This window comes from Clavelina lepadiformis, chromosome 5, assembly GCF_947623445.1.
Source record: "Clavelina lepadiformis chromosome 5, kaClaLepa1.1, whole genome shotgun sequence".
In the NCBI taxonomy this organism is placed as follows: Eukaryota; Metazoa; Chordata; class Ascidiacea; order Aplousobranchia; family Clavelinidae; genus Clavelina; species Clavelina lepadiformis.
Window position 1 is genome coordinate 4,221,775 of NC_135244.1, and position 17,107 is coordinate 4,238,881.

At 38.2% G+C, this 17,107-nt stretch overlaps 2 protein-coding genes and 1 long non-coding RNA gene across 3 annotated transcripts; 1 reads left to right on the top strand and 2 right to left on the bottom strand.

Moving 5' to 3' along the window:
- Positions 1 to 1,693: 1,693 nt before the first annotated feature.
- On the bottom strand, positions 1,694 to 6,542 carry LOC143459977 (sulfotransferase 1C2-like). The gene is made up of 7 exons (XM_076957306.1): positions 6,126 to 6,542; positions 5,588 to 5,701; positions 5,380 to 5,489; positions 3,408 to 3,549; positions 2,656 to 2,765; positions 2,372 to 2,522; positions 1,694 to 2,107 (listed from the first exon to the last, which is right to left on the bottom strand). Exons 1-7 carry the CDS (start codon positions 6,361 to 6,363, stop codon positions 1,998 to 2,000), a joined length of 975 nt encoding a protein of 324 aa, XP_076813421.1. The 5' UTR covers positions 6,364 to 6,542; the 3' UTR covers positions 1,694 to 1,997.
- Positions 3,545 to 5,180, top strand: LOC143459979 (uncharacterized). Its single transcript, XR_013117818.1, has 3 exons — positions 3,545 to 4,419; positions 4,500 to 4,651; positions 4,874 to 5,180. It is a non-coding gene; the product is annotated as an uncharacterized LOC143459979 (long non-coding RNA).
- A 193-nt stretch (positions 6,543 to 6,735) lies between the features above and the next one.
- On the bottom strand, positions 6,736 to 11,341 carry LOC143458830 (cytochrome P450 2J4-like). The gene is made up of 10 exons (XM_076955707.1): positions 10,854 to 11,341; positions 10,516 to 10,661; positions 10,191 to 10,293; positions 9,966 to 10,075; positions 9,334 to 9,452; positions 9,031 to 9,149; positions 8,925 to 8,932; positions 8,788 to 8,870; positions 8,510 to 8,673; positions 6,736 to 8,398 (listed from the first exon to the last, which is right to left on the bottom strand). The coding sequence occupies exons 1-10, from the start codon at positions 11,139 to 11,141 to the stop codon at positions 8,087 to 8,089; spliced, it is 1,452 nt and encodes a 483-aa protein (XP_076811822.1). The 5' UTR covers positions 11,142 to 11,341; the 3' UTR covers positions 6,736 to 8,086.
- Between the last annotated feature and the right edge of the window lie 5,766 nt (positions 11,342 to 17,107).

Below are 17,107 nucleotides of genomic sequence, written 5' to 3' on the forward strand. Positions count from 1 at the left end.
CAGAATGTTCTATGCATTATAGATGATGCGTTAAATCAACCACTTACAGGCTGCATTAAGCCTGCTTGCACCTTTATCTGGACCTGATTTGTCGATCTGAATGCTTAATAGTCTAGCATATTCTGCAAAAATATTGTTATTGGTATGCTACGCATTAAATTGCGCTGCAATGCGCCGTTGTTTAATCGCAATCCCTATTCTTTCGTTTTAAGCTAAAACTGATAAAAAAAGATTGTCACTGTTTTAAAAGAATCATCGATGTTTTAAAAGTGAAAACAGTACCGGTAGGCTACATCATCAATAACTAGGTTTCCTGATCGATATTCCTTCAACTGAGCACCGAAACATCTGACAACTGCAACCATTAACATCAACGAATGAACTACGCTGCTAACGGCCTGCCAAAAAGTGTTTTTCACCAGCCGCACTTTTTCCTTCTCTTTTATGCAACTGGTAACGGTCTGAGTTGTTTACGTCTGAAAGCGAAAGCCGGCAGCGTGATGCAGGTTTAGAGCACGTGTTCATAATAATAGGACTTTGAACTCAGGTGACGCCATAGCCCATAAGCGAAGCGTTATAATAGCTTTGTAGTTCATTATGTTGATACAAGCGAAAATGTGCGTTAATTTTTTCTAAAAGATGCGTGATTTTAGCTTAGGAAATATTTGTATGTTGTAAATATCTCCTTGAGTTCACCGCTCAGGGATACTTCAGGCGAAAGGTAATTGACGATCACGCAGAAAAATCTAACCATCTAACCAAGTAGCTGAAACCAGTAAGATAATATAACTTCTCAAGTTGTTACGATGACGTGTCCACTACTCCTCTGACCTGCGACCTACTGTATCGCACGTTGGCTATTATGTTGTGAAATTCTCGCGATTGCGTACGTGACGTAAGCACGATTGCTCATCTTTGCATGTAAACAACGTATTTTTTAACTTATGACCTATAGCTCTCTGGTGGAATGCAAGAGGTTAACGGCTTCGGTACGCAGTTCCTTTCATTTCTCAACACCTGTAGAATCTACATCTACAGTGTAGATGTTTCTAATGCTTTAAAAAGCTATAACAGTAGACATGCTACCTAGATCAAAGCTCGGCGTCTGCTAGCGCTATCCCCGAAAATTCCACGAAAAAGCTTGTTTTACATTCGCAGGTCGGCTACAGTATTCCAAGAAAGAGACTGGTTAATTGAAGTAACGTTATGCCTCTATATGCGAATTAATGTGAAGCTAAACGAACTTCTTTGTCTGCAGAAACCAGGCACCATCAAATCGTCATCAGGCTTATCTGCGTAATCATTATAGCCTACAGTATATTGGGCTCAAAATTTCTTTTCTTGTGCTTACTAATTTAGGACTAAACCGAAATGACGTAGATGCCGCCAGGCTTCTGATTGGCCAAGAATAAGGCGTTACCCGCCGACACCACCCCGTATACGTGATTTACGCCGCTGTTTATTATTCTTGTTTTTAGTTCGGCAAAAACAGGTTATGGTAAATTTGTGACTTTTAGCATTTAACGAGCCAAAAGCTGTTTTTAACTGGCACTTTGTACTTATGACATAGTGCACTTGACATCACTGAGTTGGCCAAAAAAACTACTAGTAACTTATAGCCTATGGCCTATGCTATTTCGCTAACAAACTGCTGTGAATTACCTAAAAACTGTTAAACACTTGATTTGAATTTTTTTAATTTTATTTCAAACTTTTCTTAAGCGCGGGTATTGCACAATTATAAGTGAAGTGATTTGCACGAAAGTCTCCTAAACGCTTTCCTTGGGAAATAATTCACTAAATAAGCACATCATCTAACAATTACTTTAATGTGAAAATAATCAAAATGACTTGTCCTTGCTAAAATTATATTCAAATTAATTTACTATAACCTAGTGGGCAACTACCCTACAACCATGATTATTTATAAAAAAAAAACAGCAAAGGTTTACATATGATATGATATTTTGTTCACAATTGCATATATTTTAGCAATACTACTCGTAAACAAAATTAATGTCTATGCCAGACATCTTTTCATTGAACTTCTGATCCATGATCTCAGATTGAGCAACAGTGAGATAGTTCTTCCAATCACCGATCTCTCCTAAACATAATCAAAACAAAAATAGAAATTTGTGTTTTAGTTAGGCTTTGTTGGAACAATTTAGTCAATTTAAAACAATTCTATTTCGCTAATACTGTGTTGAAAAAAGTCATTTTTACATTTCTCAACACAGTCACATTTCCCCCTTGGTCTTCTTTTTTAACTTCTTTGATACGTAACTCATTAGCTTGTGATAACCTTTGCTCCATATGCAAACAATTATAGCACGTCGCCACGCGAACCGCTGTAGCTTAAGTAACCTACCTTTTCTAAACATTTTAATACTCTCCTCTAGTTTCGAAGGTTTTTTCTGCAGGTTTTGAAACGAAGTTTCTTCCAAAATTTGATTTATTTCATCATTGCTTCTTTCGACTGCGAGAAAGTTTGCAATTCGACGGACTTCTTTTGCCGTATCCTAAAGAAAGTAAACCGCAATAATTTTATCTATCCAGGCTAAGGCAAATATTTTATGGAAGTTAAACTAACCTGTTGGTATTATGCTCTCTTAATTTTTAACTTAAGCCAGCTTTTAATTAAATTGCAAGTACCCGTTTCAAATCTTCAAAAGTAATAAAGAGGACGTTTTCTTTCTTCAAGTAGGGATGCCAAGTCAGGATATGATCCGGATATGACAGACCTCCGCCACTAGGTAATTTTCCTGTAGAACTAGTAGAAGTCACAATGAGGGTATATAACGTCAAGCAACACAATTTTTCCATGCAACATGGTGTAGTCCAGGGGTCCCTGAGGGTCAAATGAAGACTTTTAATCTAACCAGAGGGCCGCAACACACACGGAAAAGTTGAAAACATAACACAACTTATATAAAAACGAACAGTTTTTCAATTATACGAATGTTCAATACAGTTTTTAATTTACTTCACTTGCTATATACTGGAGGCGCATGGGTTTCAAAAAAGGGTAAATTTCTTTGTTTATTTCTAAGTATATGTTGTAAAATTACTAAAAAAGCATTTACTCAAAAATCGCTCCACGAGAATGCCTGAAGTTTTGCATGTGACCTGGGCTCGCCTGGAATTGTTTCATACGGGAATATGTCAAAAATCACATATCTCTATATCTCGTTGAAGAAGCCCAAAGTTAAAAGTGGATTTTTGGGCCTAACTATAGGCCTACACATTTCCCACTTTTTCATGCAAATCTTCGCACACTCTGGAACTTTAAAACGCGCCAACTGCGAGGTGAATTCCCAGACTAGAAAACAACACCAACCATGCTGCATTCTGATTGGTTTAAACATGTTTTTAACGCCCTTCGTAATGCCATAAATAAAACCAACCGTTCACAGCAGCCTCAAAAAATTCGTTGAAGTCTTTGGGATAAGGCTGTTGAATGGAGTCCTTTTGAAAAAAAGGATTGCTTTTTGTAAAATGGAAATGAGAGACGACTTGATCTTTAGGGTTCCGGACCACATAAATTATCTGAACAAAAGACCAGATTTATAAGGACTCAAAAAAGATTCCGTTGTAATAGTAATAAGTTACAACTCTAATAAAAGGATGGAAAATGTTGTTTTGCGCACACATAAATTTGAGGTTGATTGAAGTCATTGCTAGTAAGAAAAAGGCTACAACATTTCCCTATTATTCCTATAAAGATTTTTGTCTTATTTTTATAATCATACAAGGCTTACTATTAAACTTGTATTTATATATCTTCTCTAAAGCAACTCGTCAATCGTCGTAACGAGAGCCAAGTGTTCAGGTCACTATCGGCTGCTAAGCTAAATGTTGTGGCAAAAGTAGCGCAGTCACAGTGTCGTGCTCTCATCCAAAACCAACAGGTCGTGCTTTCCATGGGCAACGTTAAGGAAGTCGAATGAAACAGAGTCTACGTTATTTGCACCTCTGCGCCACACTCACAAGCCGCAGAGTTTGCCACCCCCCGATTGTACAACGTTATTTGGAAACCCCTGGCGCTGGTTCGTATTAGGCGACTAAGCCACTCCACGCCACTCCCATGCCAGTTTGGGTAGCGAAACTCCCTTCTTTGTAACTCGAAATCTTTGTAAGGCTCCGTTTTTGAACCGTCTTAGAATGCTTCGCTGGCAATGGCTGGTGGTAAAGGTCCGTTTCGAGCTTTATGATCATGTGTCTGTTTAAGGGCAGACGGGCAGGTTGCAGGTATAAGGCCGCGGTGGCATACCGACCGCATCTGTAATGTCTGTAGGTACATCGTCGGGTATTTTTCTTAACCTCAAAGCTGTCGTCGATGCCCTGGGTCGTCATAAACACATTGTACTGACAACGCGTGTTGATATCGCCGAAATCATTGACTCAGCTAGATTTTAGGTATTATCGATTCTCGCAAATGCTAAATTGGAGTTTTTTTTGTTCCTTGGCTTCAAGAGAAACGATTACTTTGTCTTTAGAACTGAAGGGAAGAGCCAGGTTGCTGATGGCCGTCCAGAAGGCTAGACATTTTCCGTCGCTGTCGGTGTAGTAGTATTCCCGGTCAACGTAATGGCAGTTGACATCACCCACCAGTGTACTGACGGAGGATGGAAACAGGTGCAGAGACGGGGTTAGCATTCAGCTTAGGGCATATATGTTGTATACGTTTATGGCTATATATCGTAGTTATCATTGTTAATGAACACTTATGCAATCTCTGTCGCTGGCAAAGATTGGCCGTTGACGTCATGAACAAATGTGATGAGACCATGTCTCCTGCTTAGTGTGAACCCTGCCAGCGAGAAGTAGGAAAGTGCTTGCTTGTCTGCCAAATTGCAATGTTTTTTTTTAGGGTGCTGAAAAGGGACCGATGTTTGTAGGAGAGATACTAACTGACAGTGAGCTTGTTCGGGTCATGGCCACAACATTAGATTGTCCGGAAAACGAAAGAAAATAAAGATTAGTTATAGTAGAAAACAAATGCCCTTGACAATGTGGTTTAGAAAAACTCTGGTGAAAGATTCTCGCCGCGAAATGGTGCCCCCTCCTGACTAATTTACGTTTATGGATAGTTGCCTTTCAAGGCGCCGTCTTAATTAGCACCGATATGCCTTTGTGTTTTTCTTATGCAACCAGTTTGGTTTTGTCACGGCTTAAAACCGTGCCTTCCGTTTGATCGGATTTTTGACTTAAAATACATAATACTGAAGTTATTTTACATATGGTCTGACAGTTAGAAAAAACATCAAAATCAAACTTTGGTTTTTAACTGACAAATCTAATAAAATTACTTGATATACGAGTACAATTTTTTATCGTTGTCTAGTGTGGCCCTTATGCGAACATAAATGCATATACCTTGGTTCTGTTTTCTTCCAATCGTTTCATATTAATGAGAGTAGCCGGAAGGTGCGTTGCCCAAATTTTTCTCTTCCACGGAAGTTTTTCTAAGACTTCGAAGCTCAATGCTGTACAAAGCGAAATTTTTACAGATAAAATCGAAACCGAAAACACAACGACCTGTAATAAATTTATATAGGTATTAAACATTTTAAGCAGAACTCACGTATCCCAAACTCTAAGTAGCCTTGCATTGGCGTCACAGTCAGTGCCATCTTGAGCAAATCCTTGTCATGTTGGTAAATCAAGTGCTTGACGAGCTTAGTGGTCCATGTAGTACCTGGAGAGATAACATTTTTAATAACAAAGTTGATGTTGTCTGAACCGTGTTAAACAAATTTTATGGTAAAATAAAAACAGGATAGCCTATAGTTTGGCACTCTGAATGTTAACTTTCTTATTTTCGCAGTACACCGGAAGAAGCAAGTTTATGCTTGCGAAAGCTTGTGTAGAAAAATATAAATAAAGTTAACCTTCAGAGTGACAAACTATATCCTGTTTTCATTTTATTATAATAACAAGAGTATCTTTGTTTATCTTTAGTGGAAAAATTTCATCAGTCTGTCAATTTTAACATCAAAATATATCTGACAAAACTTGTTGACAAACCAATGCATGCATTAGTTCAGCAACACACCACCAACATATGAAGCTAACTACACAGCCAGAATGTTTGTTTCGAAGTCTTGTAAGCTAACGATTACCTGTCTTCGCATAAGTTGCAACTAAAACGTCGTTTTCAGTTGGATCCCAATTGCTGTATTGCCATTCCACCTTATCAGCGTTGGACGGCGTGCTAAATTGATGTCCTTTCCATTCTGAAAACCTCGGGCTGGCAAAATCTTTACGAGTTCCTTCTATTAGCTTCGTTACATCTGGTCTGACCTCGGCTGGTATGTAATTTGTCAAAGCGTGGTGAACTTTGATTATTGCTTCCTCCATGGTCGTTATTTGACCAAAGTTTGATATGTTAGCCCCACTGCTTAACAAACTATAACTATAGCCTACAAACGAATTTAAAAAATACTGCTTCTAGCGCTGTACTCACAGACACAGTTTGCACTTCGTATAACACGCGAGCGTGAACAAAGACAAAAAATTCTGCAATTCATTATGATATGAATTATGACACCAGGCTATAGGTTTAAAAATCATGCTGTCATGCCCAAGGTTAATCATTAACGCATATACCTAATTTTAAAAGTGCGATGGATTACCTATTTGTGCAGTGATAAAGAGCTTCTTAAAGTGGTCAGACGGGCAAATTGGTCTGAGCCTACGACTTTTAATGGGTCCTATTATTTACAAATCACATCGATTTTCACGCTTTTATAAAGGCAAAATGTACTAACATAACACAAAAGTTCAGTATTGTACATGAAATAGGAATAATTGTGTTATTGTCGATTATATTTCAACGAAACTTTCAAGAATCTCTTTTTTTTAAATATATCAGAAGAACATGCCTTATATAAACCGCTAATACATGAATGAAAGCATGAAATGTTCCTCACTTATTCCAATTCCCTGTAATTTTAAATAAATTTCTTTAACGTACGCATCAATTGTTCGCATTAGTAAGGGCAGTTCATTGGTGAAACTGAAAGAGCCGTGCCTAGTGTACCTTTGCAATATAGCTGTTAATAATAGCAATACAATACGGTACATGCAATACAATACAGCAATAGCAATACTGTTGTAATGAGTATATCCAACATATTATGCGTCATACCCAGCACATTTCACTGTATTTTCATCATGTGCTGTCTTCATCAAATGCATTTTTATTACATATATACCGCATATCTTTAAAATGCAAATATTTGCAGTTACATTGCCTGTTGATAAGAGCGTATTATATATAGTAAATAGAAATGTTATCGCTTTTCAAACGTAAAAGATGATATACACGTGAGCTTATATAATACTGTATACACACCTTGCCAAACTCTAAATACGTTGTGAACTACTACTTTCAAGCATTACTAGTTACTGCTATAGCATATACCCGATATAAAGCAAAATATGAGATTTCATTTAATGCTTTAATCCACCCTTTCAAGGTTTCGAGATATATGAAAGTCATATGAATTAGAGAGCATTTTACCAAAGTAAACTCTGCTATTCATAATAACTAGGGCAACCAAAAGTCAATATGGTCAATTTTTTTTAACCTGCTCAGAATGCTATCAAACAAGCACAAAACAAATTTCAGCTTTGTACGACTTGTAGTATACAAGTTATTAGGTCAATATAAAGTCAAAATGTTACGTTAGGTCAAAATACGGTCAAATTGTTTCTTTAAGGTCAAAATCTATCAAACTTGTAATTTTGTAACCATTTTGTAATATTATTCTTCCGTTTTTCTCTTTTCTTGTACCACAAACAATTCCAGTGCCCCAAATTATACTTAGAACCAAAGCCACAAAGAGAGGGAAGGCCTTTCAGCGCGTCTGGTGACGTCACGATGTGAAGGCATTGCATTTGAAACTGCAAGTTGTCAATCTTAATACGCAGAAACGAAAAAAATCAACACTAGAAAAGCGTTTTGTCAATTTTAAATGCAGCTTTCGACTTTTTAAGTCAAAATAAGGTCAAAATTTAAACTTTTTAGGTCAAAAAACTGGTTGCCCTAATAATAGCCTAACCATTTACTGTATTGACATCAACGAATTTCAAGTATGACTTTATAAGGCTTAGTGCCGTAAAGAAATCCGAAACGTCCTTCGTTCAACGACGGAAGATTGGGAGTTCCCGAAATGATTGTAAATTTCTGCAAAATCCCAACAAACACAAGAAAAACTTCCATTCTTGCGAGATGTTCACCAGTGCAAGCCCGCGATCCGAGCGAGAAAGGAATGACCTTTGGAGAATAAACAAATTTTCCGTCCCGGTCGATATGACGATTTGGGTTGAACTGTTGTGGATTCTGCCACGTGAGTGGATCGAAATGGGCTGCATAAATATTCGGCATCACCTATAATAGAAATTAAACCTTGATATTAGATTCACTATTTGTAACATATAACCATTGAGAGGGATTCAAAAGCAACAGCAGTTTTTTTCGCATTTTAAGCTCTTTACTCACATTTGTGCCCTTTGGTATAGTGAAGCCGTATAAATTTGTGTCTTTAGTTGTTTTATGAGTAACCGAGTTGGGCACAATGGGGCGATATCTCATCACCTCTTGTATGAAAGCACAAGTGACTGGCATTTCCAATCTGTGAGCCATTGACGGATTCAAGCTGCTTCCTGACAGAAATTATTAAACAAATAGAATTTATCGTTTCAATAAACTAAATACAATGCCCGAATCTACATTTTAACATGCGTAAAGGCGTTACGTCAAAATTTCGCAACAAATACCTAAAATTTGATCCACTTCTGTCACGATCTTTTTGTGATAATCCGGATAATTCAACAAGCCCAGAAATAACCAAGCCAATGTACTGCTTGAGGTCTCAGTTCCAGCTTCAAATAAGTCCCGACACGTAACTCAAAGCTGTTTGTCCTGTAGTAAAAGGCGATTTTCCGATTTAAGTAGGTTGCGGTTTTAATAAAATTTTCATTTGCAAGTCTCACGGTTAATGAAAAATATGTCTAACTCACAGTAAAATATTTCTTTTCATTTCCGAATTTTTGCTCGTACAAAAACGCATCGACGTAGTCTCTGATGCAGTCAGGTTGGAAGTCTTTCTTGTGTTCGTCTATAATTGTTTGCACTGCATCTGTTGGCGCAGTGACAAAGAAAAATTATAGAGATCAGGGTCCGACCATGCAAGCGCTTAACGGCTCAGGCACTTTTACACTTTTGCAGAAGAAGAAACGCTCCTTCACGGATCTCTTGAAACCTTTTCTTTGACCCAGATGATTTTGAATCATGTTTTAGCATAAAGTGATGCAACTGCTTACCTAAAATGGCGTTTTCAGTGTTCATGAATCTTTCTTTCGCTCCTTTGAATGGAGGAATGAAGTGAACGTAATCGTAGAAGAAGAACAAGAGTGTGAGAAGCTTTTCATCGGCGACATATCTGCACCACGTTGAAATAGTATTCTATTTTGTTACGATTGACATTAAAAAGCATTCAGTTTCTGCCATATATGTAGCCTTGACAAACCATAAAATCAAATAAATCCACATTTTGATTAAATTACGCGAAATGTAAATTGCATTCGGACGTTTTTAGCGCAGGCTTTATTTTTTTTAGCGCAGCTAGGCCCATGTAACATTGGGTAAATCAGTGAGTATTTCAAGATTTACAAAACTTGATATAACAAAATTACTTTATTATAGGACAGCTATGTATAAAATAACATCTGATTTCACATAGAAAACGTGAGGGTGAGAGTGAAATGAGGTGAAATGAGCTCCAAACATGCAACAACAATATTCGAAGATTTATCCGGTTTGGGTTTGCTTCAAAAGTTTGGGTTCAAGAAAGCGATTAAATGGCTTTGCTGTGAGAAGATTTGCTAATGTGAACGACTGCATAATTTTTTATTACTCAAACATAACAGATTTTGGTTAAATATTGGATGCTTACTCGTTTTCTAGAAGCTGAAATAGGTATTTGAACTGTGGGTCGTCGTATTCAAACCTTCGTCCAAAGGCAGTAACGCAAATTATGTTGCCTGTCACATTGTTGTAGTCACACTGTAAAAGCAATACTTTTATAAACGGAGGAGTTGGAAAATTTGTCTCAATTTGGAAAAGCTTCAATATCAAAAACAGACACGGTGGTATTGTTTGTTTGAAAACGTATAGTTACCGCAAGGTTGACTGGTTTTCCAGCTTTGGTTTCCAGATATTTTGCAAAGTGAAACATTTCCTCATTGATTGTATTTTCCATTTCTTGCTTTCCCATTCCTAATCTAATGTTCAAACATTTCCTAATTGGTGTACATCACTATTGTTAATAACTGACAGTGTTACTTTTACTTTGATATCTTTTACTTTGAGACACTTGTCTTCATAAATTTTCTAGAATTCTGGCACAAAGCAGTTCTAGTGCTAAACTATACACTTAACAATATACTTACCTCCATTAAAATTTTACCCTACACGGCTAAGGCCTTGAACGTAGCCGAACTTACTTTCTCAAAGTTTTCATGGCAAATCGTTTTTGATTGAATAGTTTGTCACCATAATCAGATGAAACTAAGCCGTTGTCTCCTAGTACATAACACGCCGGTTTCAATTCTGGTCGCCCAGAAAAGTTATCACCCTGTTTCACAAAAGCCTAAACAGAAAGAGCATAAATCAAGAGCAAAGTTTTACACTTATGCCCTTTAGATTACATCTATGTTACAAAGCTCAGCCGTTCAACGCTACGCAGGAAGCAAAATAAACCAAGAATAATGAAAATAACAACAAAGCGATAAACTTTAAGTTAGCTGGCTTGGAAATGTGAATTAATTGCGTTACAACTTACCGTATTCATGGCGTCATAGGTATTGAGAAACACGACGTCTAAACCTGCCAATCTTACTGACATGACTGGTCCGTATTTTTGACCCCAATCGAACAACACTTTCTGCGGATCTCCACCCATCCATGGAAGTACACCAATTATTGGAAGTCCTCGTGGACCAGGAGGAAAATTAGGATGAGGCTTTTTCCACCACTGATAAAAAGACAAAATCAGTAGAGCCAAGATTGTCCAAAAATTTAGAGCTGAGCAAAAGGTCCAGTAAACTGAGCTAATAAGGTCTGATGACATGCTGTAGCCTACACTGAGAATGCATCTAAGGTGAGACAAAGCCTGCTTGGACCTTCACGTACAAGCAATGTGACATTAACTTCCCTTTATTTACTTAATAGACTGTTTGGTCGTACGATAAATGCTTACACAGTTGGTTAAATTTTAACCCCTTCCTTATGTACTTAACTTAACTCATGACACAGTGGAAATCAAATTTCGCTCACCAAATTTTAAACGATGGTACACTGCTAGACCGAAATATAGATTTAAAAACCGGTTTATGGCATGGACGGCATGCTTATTCAAATATAAGCCAATATGTTTATGACTTTTATGCCTTAGGCATTTCATCAGTTAACCCTATCTAAACCGGGTGAGCGACATTACTATTTCAACTATGTGTTGCCTACACTGCACACAAATTTTCAATCCTTAATTACTTGAAAACTATACGTCGTAAACTGATCGGATTTTTACAGGTTAGAAGCAGAAACATCTGGCTTCCTGTATACAGCATAATTGCAAAACTAAAGAAAGTGCATTTAGTGTAAATTAAGTATTTCTACAAGTGATAGATTTCTAGAAGTTTTTCTTTTTACGCTGCGCTCCCGCTGTGCTTAATTGCCTGGAAAACAGGCTGACCGTGTGAAGAGAACACAAGAGAACAGTTAGCCGAGTTAGCTGTGCTTGAATGATCAAACGAAAACAATACGCTACAAAGCGTTCATGGTATCAGCGAAGAGCAACAGTATGAAAATATGACAATATCTCAAAAATTACAAAATCAAACTTTATAAAACAAGCATGGACAAATAGCTGAAAATGTTTTAGGAAAAGTCACTAAATTTCAAGTTTCTACAGCAAACAGTGCAACTGTATGCCACCTTTTACTGTGACTGTGTGCAGGGTCGTAAATGTGTTATATCATATCATCATATCATAGGTATCATAAAATTTTTTCAGCTATGATTGTGCCTGACAAGACAAGTAGCCTACTTCGACGCCGAAAGCAGCAACTCGACAATTCACAAAGTCGCTAAATCTGGATCATATTCATGATCATATCTTTAAGTAACTCAACAATGAACTTCAGGGGTCTTTCAAGACTCGAGGTGTAATTTGCATAACCTAAGCGTTAGACCTGTAAGCATACGTCTTGCTATTTTAGCCAACTTTAATTTACCAAAAATGAGTTAATGAAATACAACCAGTCGGCCATTCTTCAAAGACTCTGCGAACCAACAAGCATTTCTGGCGCTCCCTGGTGGAAAACCTATGGATAACATTAGGCTATGTATGTCTATATTGACAAACACACAATCAGTATAGTTGAAATTATGTACTTCAAAAGCTGTGTTTGTGTTGTGGTGACGCCAAACAAAAAGAAAAAAACGGAAAAGTGGCTACAAAAAAGCAGTAATTGTTGATAGGTATGAACTAATTAATAAGATTTCTATGTTGGCCATGCTACAGCCATGTGCTCTCTTGGTTGTGCATTGTGATTCGTATGTGGAGTAATACGTTCATGTTCAAGACTGTCTAAATACAAGAGATTCTGCCGAACGTCTTATCGACTTAGATCAACACATAATATCACGAGAGTAGCGATATTAACATGGTGGCAGCGAATCCTGTGTTGTAACAAGTTGATCCTACGAAGTATACTAACATAGACCTACAATACTATACCGTACTAGCCTATTTCCTGATAGTATCCATGTGCAATGGAAGGATTACGGTTACCAGAACCTCTAGACATACATTCAGCGTCTTTAGCGGAAGACTACCGACGTTGGAAAGAACAGGTAGAAGTCTATCTTATAGCCAGTGGAGCTGATGCGAAACCTAACAAAGTTCAGCGATCAACCATTCTTAATTGTGCTGGATCTGGTATGATAAGTGTAGCCAAGCACTTCATTTACACAACAGGTCAAGACAAGGACGACCCGGCAGAACTGTTCAACAAAATGGCCGCATATTGCAACCCAAGGCAGCATGAGTCCCTTGAAGCATACAAATTCTGGAGAGCCACATGGTCAACAGGCAACTTTGATCACTTTTTAATAGAGCTTCGAAGTCGTGCAGAAACCTGCAATTTTGGAGACATGAAAAGTCGCATGCTGCGTGACAAGATCCTCTATACTGTACCTGATAAGGTGCGCCAAGTGCTACTAAGAGAAAATGACCTCACTCTTGACCGAGCCATTCAAATCTGTCGTTCTTTTGATTCGTCTGGTGCACAATCGCAACAAATGCAAGTTGACGATGGTACCGTACAAAAAGTCAGTAGCAACAAGCATGAATATGCCAACAGAGGAACTCGTCGTCACACATCACTCCTGTCAGAGTGCAACTTTTGTGGTAAAAGCCATAAACGTGGAAAATCATTTTGTCCTGCGTATGGGAAGAAATGCGCAAAATGTCATGGTTTGAATCATTTCAAATCAAAATGTCGATCACGAGTTCACTGCATTGAAGATAAGCAAGCTACATTACGAGAGGTGGAAAATGAACCCGAACAAGAATTTTTGCATGCTGTGCACGATGGAAAAGACAGACTGACTGCTTTACTTCAAGTAAATGGTTGCACGGTACGATTTCAATTGGATACCGGTGCTGACGTCAATACTATATGTAAGAAGTATGTGCGATATACTCAACTCCAACCTTGCACCAAACAGCTGACAATGTGGAACAAAACCAAAATTAAGATAGCTGGTCTTGCAACGTTAAATGTCACCAACACAAAAACAAACGAGGTATATCCTGTATTATTTCATGTTGTTGACAATAATTTGAATTGCTTGCTAAGTTATAGCACAGTAACAGAAATGAATTTGATAACTGTTAATGCTGATTCGTTTATTGCAAATGTTGTACATGATGATGTTATTTTGGGTGATTTAGGTACTGTATCTTTAACTGTTGATAGTAGTGTCAAACCGAGAATTTTACCTTGTCGCCGCATACCTGTAGCCTTGCAAGAAAAAGTTAAGCAAGAGCTTGACAAATTGGTTGCTAGTAATGTCATTTCAGTCATCGATGAACCGACTGAATGGGTCAGCCAAATGGCTATTGTATCCAAGCCTAATGGAAAGATAAGAATCTGCATTGATCCACAGCCTCTCAATGTCGCCTTACAGCGTGAACATTACAAACTGCCTACCTTGGATGATATATTGCCTGCTCTGAAGGGTGCAAAAGTGTTCAGCAAACTTGATGTTAAGCATGCCTTCTGGCACGTTAAGTTGGATGATGACTCCAGCCGACTGACTACTATGATTACCCCTCACGGTCGATTCCGATGGAACAGACTTCCGTTTGGTCTGAAAGTGAGCAGTGAGATCTTCCAAAAAAGACTACACTCAGCCCTGTCTGGACTGCAAGGTGTATTTGCAGTGGCAGATGATGTGATTGTTATTGGTTGTGGAAAGACCACAATCGAGGCTGAAACACACCATGACCAAAATCTAACAAAACTACGTGAGAGATGTCATGAATGTAACATCTTACTAAATGAAAAAAAAACTGTAACCAAAGCTTCGCAGATCACATTTATGGGTCACTTGATCTCCAACAACGGAATAGCACCTGATCCTGCGAAAATCGAAGCAATTCAACGTATGCCTTCTCCTGAAGATGTTTCCGGTGTGAAACGATTTTGTGGCATGGTACAATATTTGGCTCGTTTCCTGCCAAACCTAGCCAATGACCTGGAACCCTTACGGAAACTGACGAGGAAGAATGAGAAATGGAAGTGGAGTGAAGAGTGTGAGAAAGCAATGAATAAAGTTAAAGAAAAGCTCTGCGAAACTCCTATTCTGACATTTTTTGATCAAAGAAAAGATCTAATTCTTCAAGTAGACAGTAGCAAAAGTGGTTTGGGAGCAGTGTTGCTTCAGAATGATCAACCCATTGAATATGCTTCTAGAGCCCTGACAAAGACAGAGCAAAATTGGGCTCAGATTGAAAAAGAGCTTCTTTCTGTTGTGTTTGGTCTGGAACGTTTTGATCAGTATACGTACGGACGAAAGGTTATAGTTCACAATGATCATCGACCCTTACAGTCTATTTTAAAAAAACCTCTGAGTCAAGCGCCAAAGCGTCTCCAAGCTCTCATTATGCGCCTGAATCGTTACGATATTGTTTTCGAATATGTCCCAGGCACTGCATTAGTAATTGCTGACACATTAAGTCGTGCCTACCCGGAACTTCTCGATCAACCAAACCGAATCGCACAAGTGGTTACAGAACCAATTCTAGATGAAATTCCTGATGAACGGTTAAAAGAAATAAAGAGTGCAATACAAAAGAATGATGAATCTCAACTCCTGCTCGAAGTCATCAAGAATGGGTGGCCAGACAACAAAGAACATTTGCCTCCCATCATCAAACCCTACTTCTCCATTCGTGACACACTGAGTCAAGAAAATGGCATCATTCTAAAAGGCGAGAGAACCTTCATCCCTCAACCTCTTCGATCAGAAATCAAATCTCAACTCCATTCAGCTCACCTTGGTGCTGATAGCATGTTACGAAGAGCTCGCGAAACCGTTTTCTGGCTAGGAATGCCAAACGAATTAAAACAACTGGCTCATGATTGCACAATATGCCAACAAGCAAAGCCAAACAACCAACGAGAACCATTACTGCTACATCCCGAAGGTTTATCACCATTTGAAAAAGTTGGTGTTGATTTATTTGAGTTGAACCAAAAGTCTTATTTAGTCACGGTTGACTATTTTTCAAATTTTGCTGAAATTGATGTCATGACCTCAACAACTGCAAAGCACGTAATCATTTCGTTGAAGCGTCATTTTGCTCGATATGGAATTCCTAAATGCATTGTATCTGACTCTGGACCCCAGTTCATCTCTACAGAATTTCAAAGATTCTGTCAAAAATGGGCCATACAGCACTACAAATCATCACCAGGACATCAACAATGCAATGGAAAAGCGGAAGCTGCTGTGAAAACACTGAAGAACATGCTGAGACGTACTGCACAAGATGGGAAAGATCAGTGGCTGGCACTTCTGGAATTGCGCAATACGCCACGACAAGACGTCAACTGCAGTCCTACAAAGATATTGTTTGGTAGACCAACTCGATCAGTGATACCGATTCACATTCCAAAAAGCAAATATCTTGACATCGATCGTCGTCATCAACGCCGCACCTCAGTCAAACAAACCTACGATAGCAAAAGTCAACCAATGTCAAAATTGTATATCAACCAACGAGTTTATTTCCAAAGTGCGGAAAAGAAGGGATGGCAAAAGGGTAAAATTGTACGCATACTTGGGCCTCGTTCATATTTGGTAGAATCATTGGATGGTTTTCGTTATTGTCGTAATCGAGTACATATTCGTATTGACCATAGCAAGTCTAACAATGTGTATGAAGATACTGATTTTAACTTTACATTTGCGACACCTAACCAAAACAGTCAACCCACAGCTAACAACTACACTGTTGCTAACACACGACCTAATCGTACACATAGAATGCCAGTAAGATATAATGATTATGTACTGTAAATACTGTGTTTGTGTCACCTTGTTCTGTACTGTAAATACTGTGTTTGTGTCACCTTACCTTCACTGTTTTATTTCTTGCCACTCATTATGCATGTAGCTTTAAACTTCAAGTGTGCCTCACATATATTGCGAGTAGTATGTTATTTCAGTATTTTCTGTGTGATGGTATTTCAGTATTTTCTGCGTGCTCATAAAGCCTTCTCACTATTAGTCTTTACTTAAAGAAAGGAGGATGTTGATAGGTATGAACTAATTAATAAGATTTCTATGTTGGCCATGCTACAGCCATGTGCTCTCTTGGTTGTGCATTGTGATTCGTATGTGGAGTAATACGTTCATGTTCAAGACTGTCTAAATACAAGAGATTCTGCCGAACGTCTTATCGACTTAGATCAACACATAATATCACGAGAGTAGCGATATTAACAGTAATGACGCTAGGAG

Excerpts from the sequence above, each read along its gene's own strand:
- LOC143459977 (XM_076957306.1), bottom strand. The coding sequence starts at position 6,363 with ATGGAGGAAGCAATAATCAAAGTTCACCACGCTTTGACAAATTACATA. Across the intron at positions 2,766-3,407 it reads TTTTGAGGCTGCTGTGAACG|GAAAATTACCTAGTGGCGGA; the intron begins GTTGGTTTTATT and ends CTAGTTCTACAG. Across the intron at positions 2,523-2,655 it reads CTTTTGAAGATTTGAAACGG|GATACGGCAAAAGAAGTCCG; the intron begins GTACTTGCAATT and ends TACTTTCTTTAG.
- LOC143458830 (XM_076955707.1), bottom strand. The coding sequence starts at position 11,141 with ATGTCATCAGACCTTATTAGCTCAGTTTACTGGACCTTTTGCTCAGCT. Across the intron at positions 8,674-8,787 it reads AGAAGTGGATCAAATTTTAG|GAAGCAGCTTGAATCCGTCA; the intron begins GTATTTGTTGCG and ends AATTTCTGTCAG. Across the intron at positions 8,399-8,509 it reads CTATACCAAAGGGCACAAAT|GTGATGCCGAATATTTATGC; the intron begins GTGAGTAAAGAG and ends TTTCTATTATAG.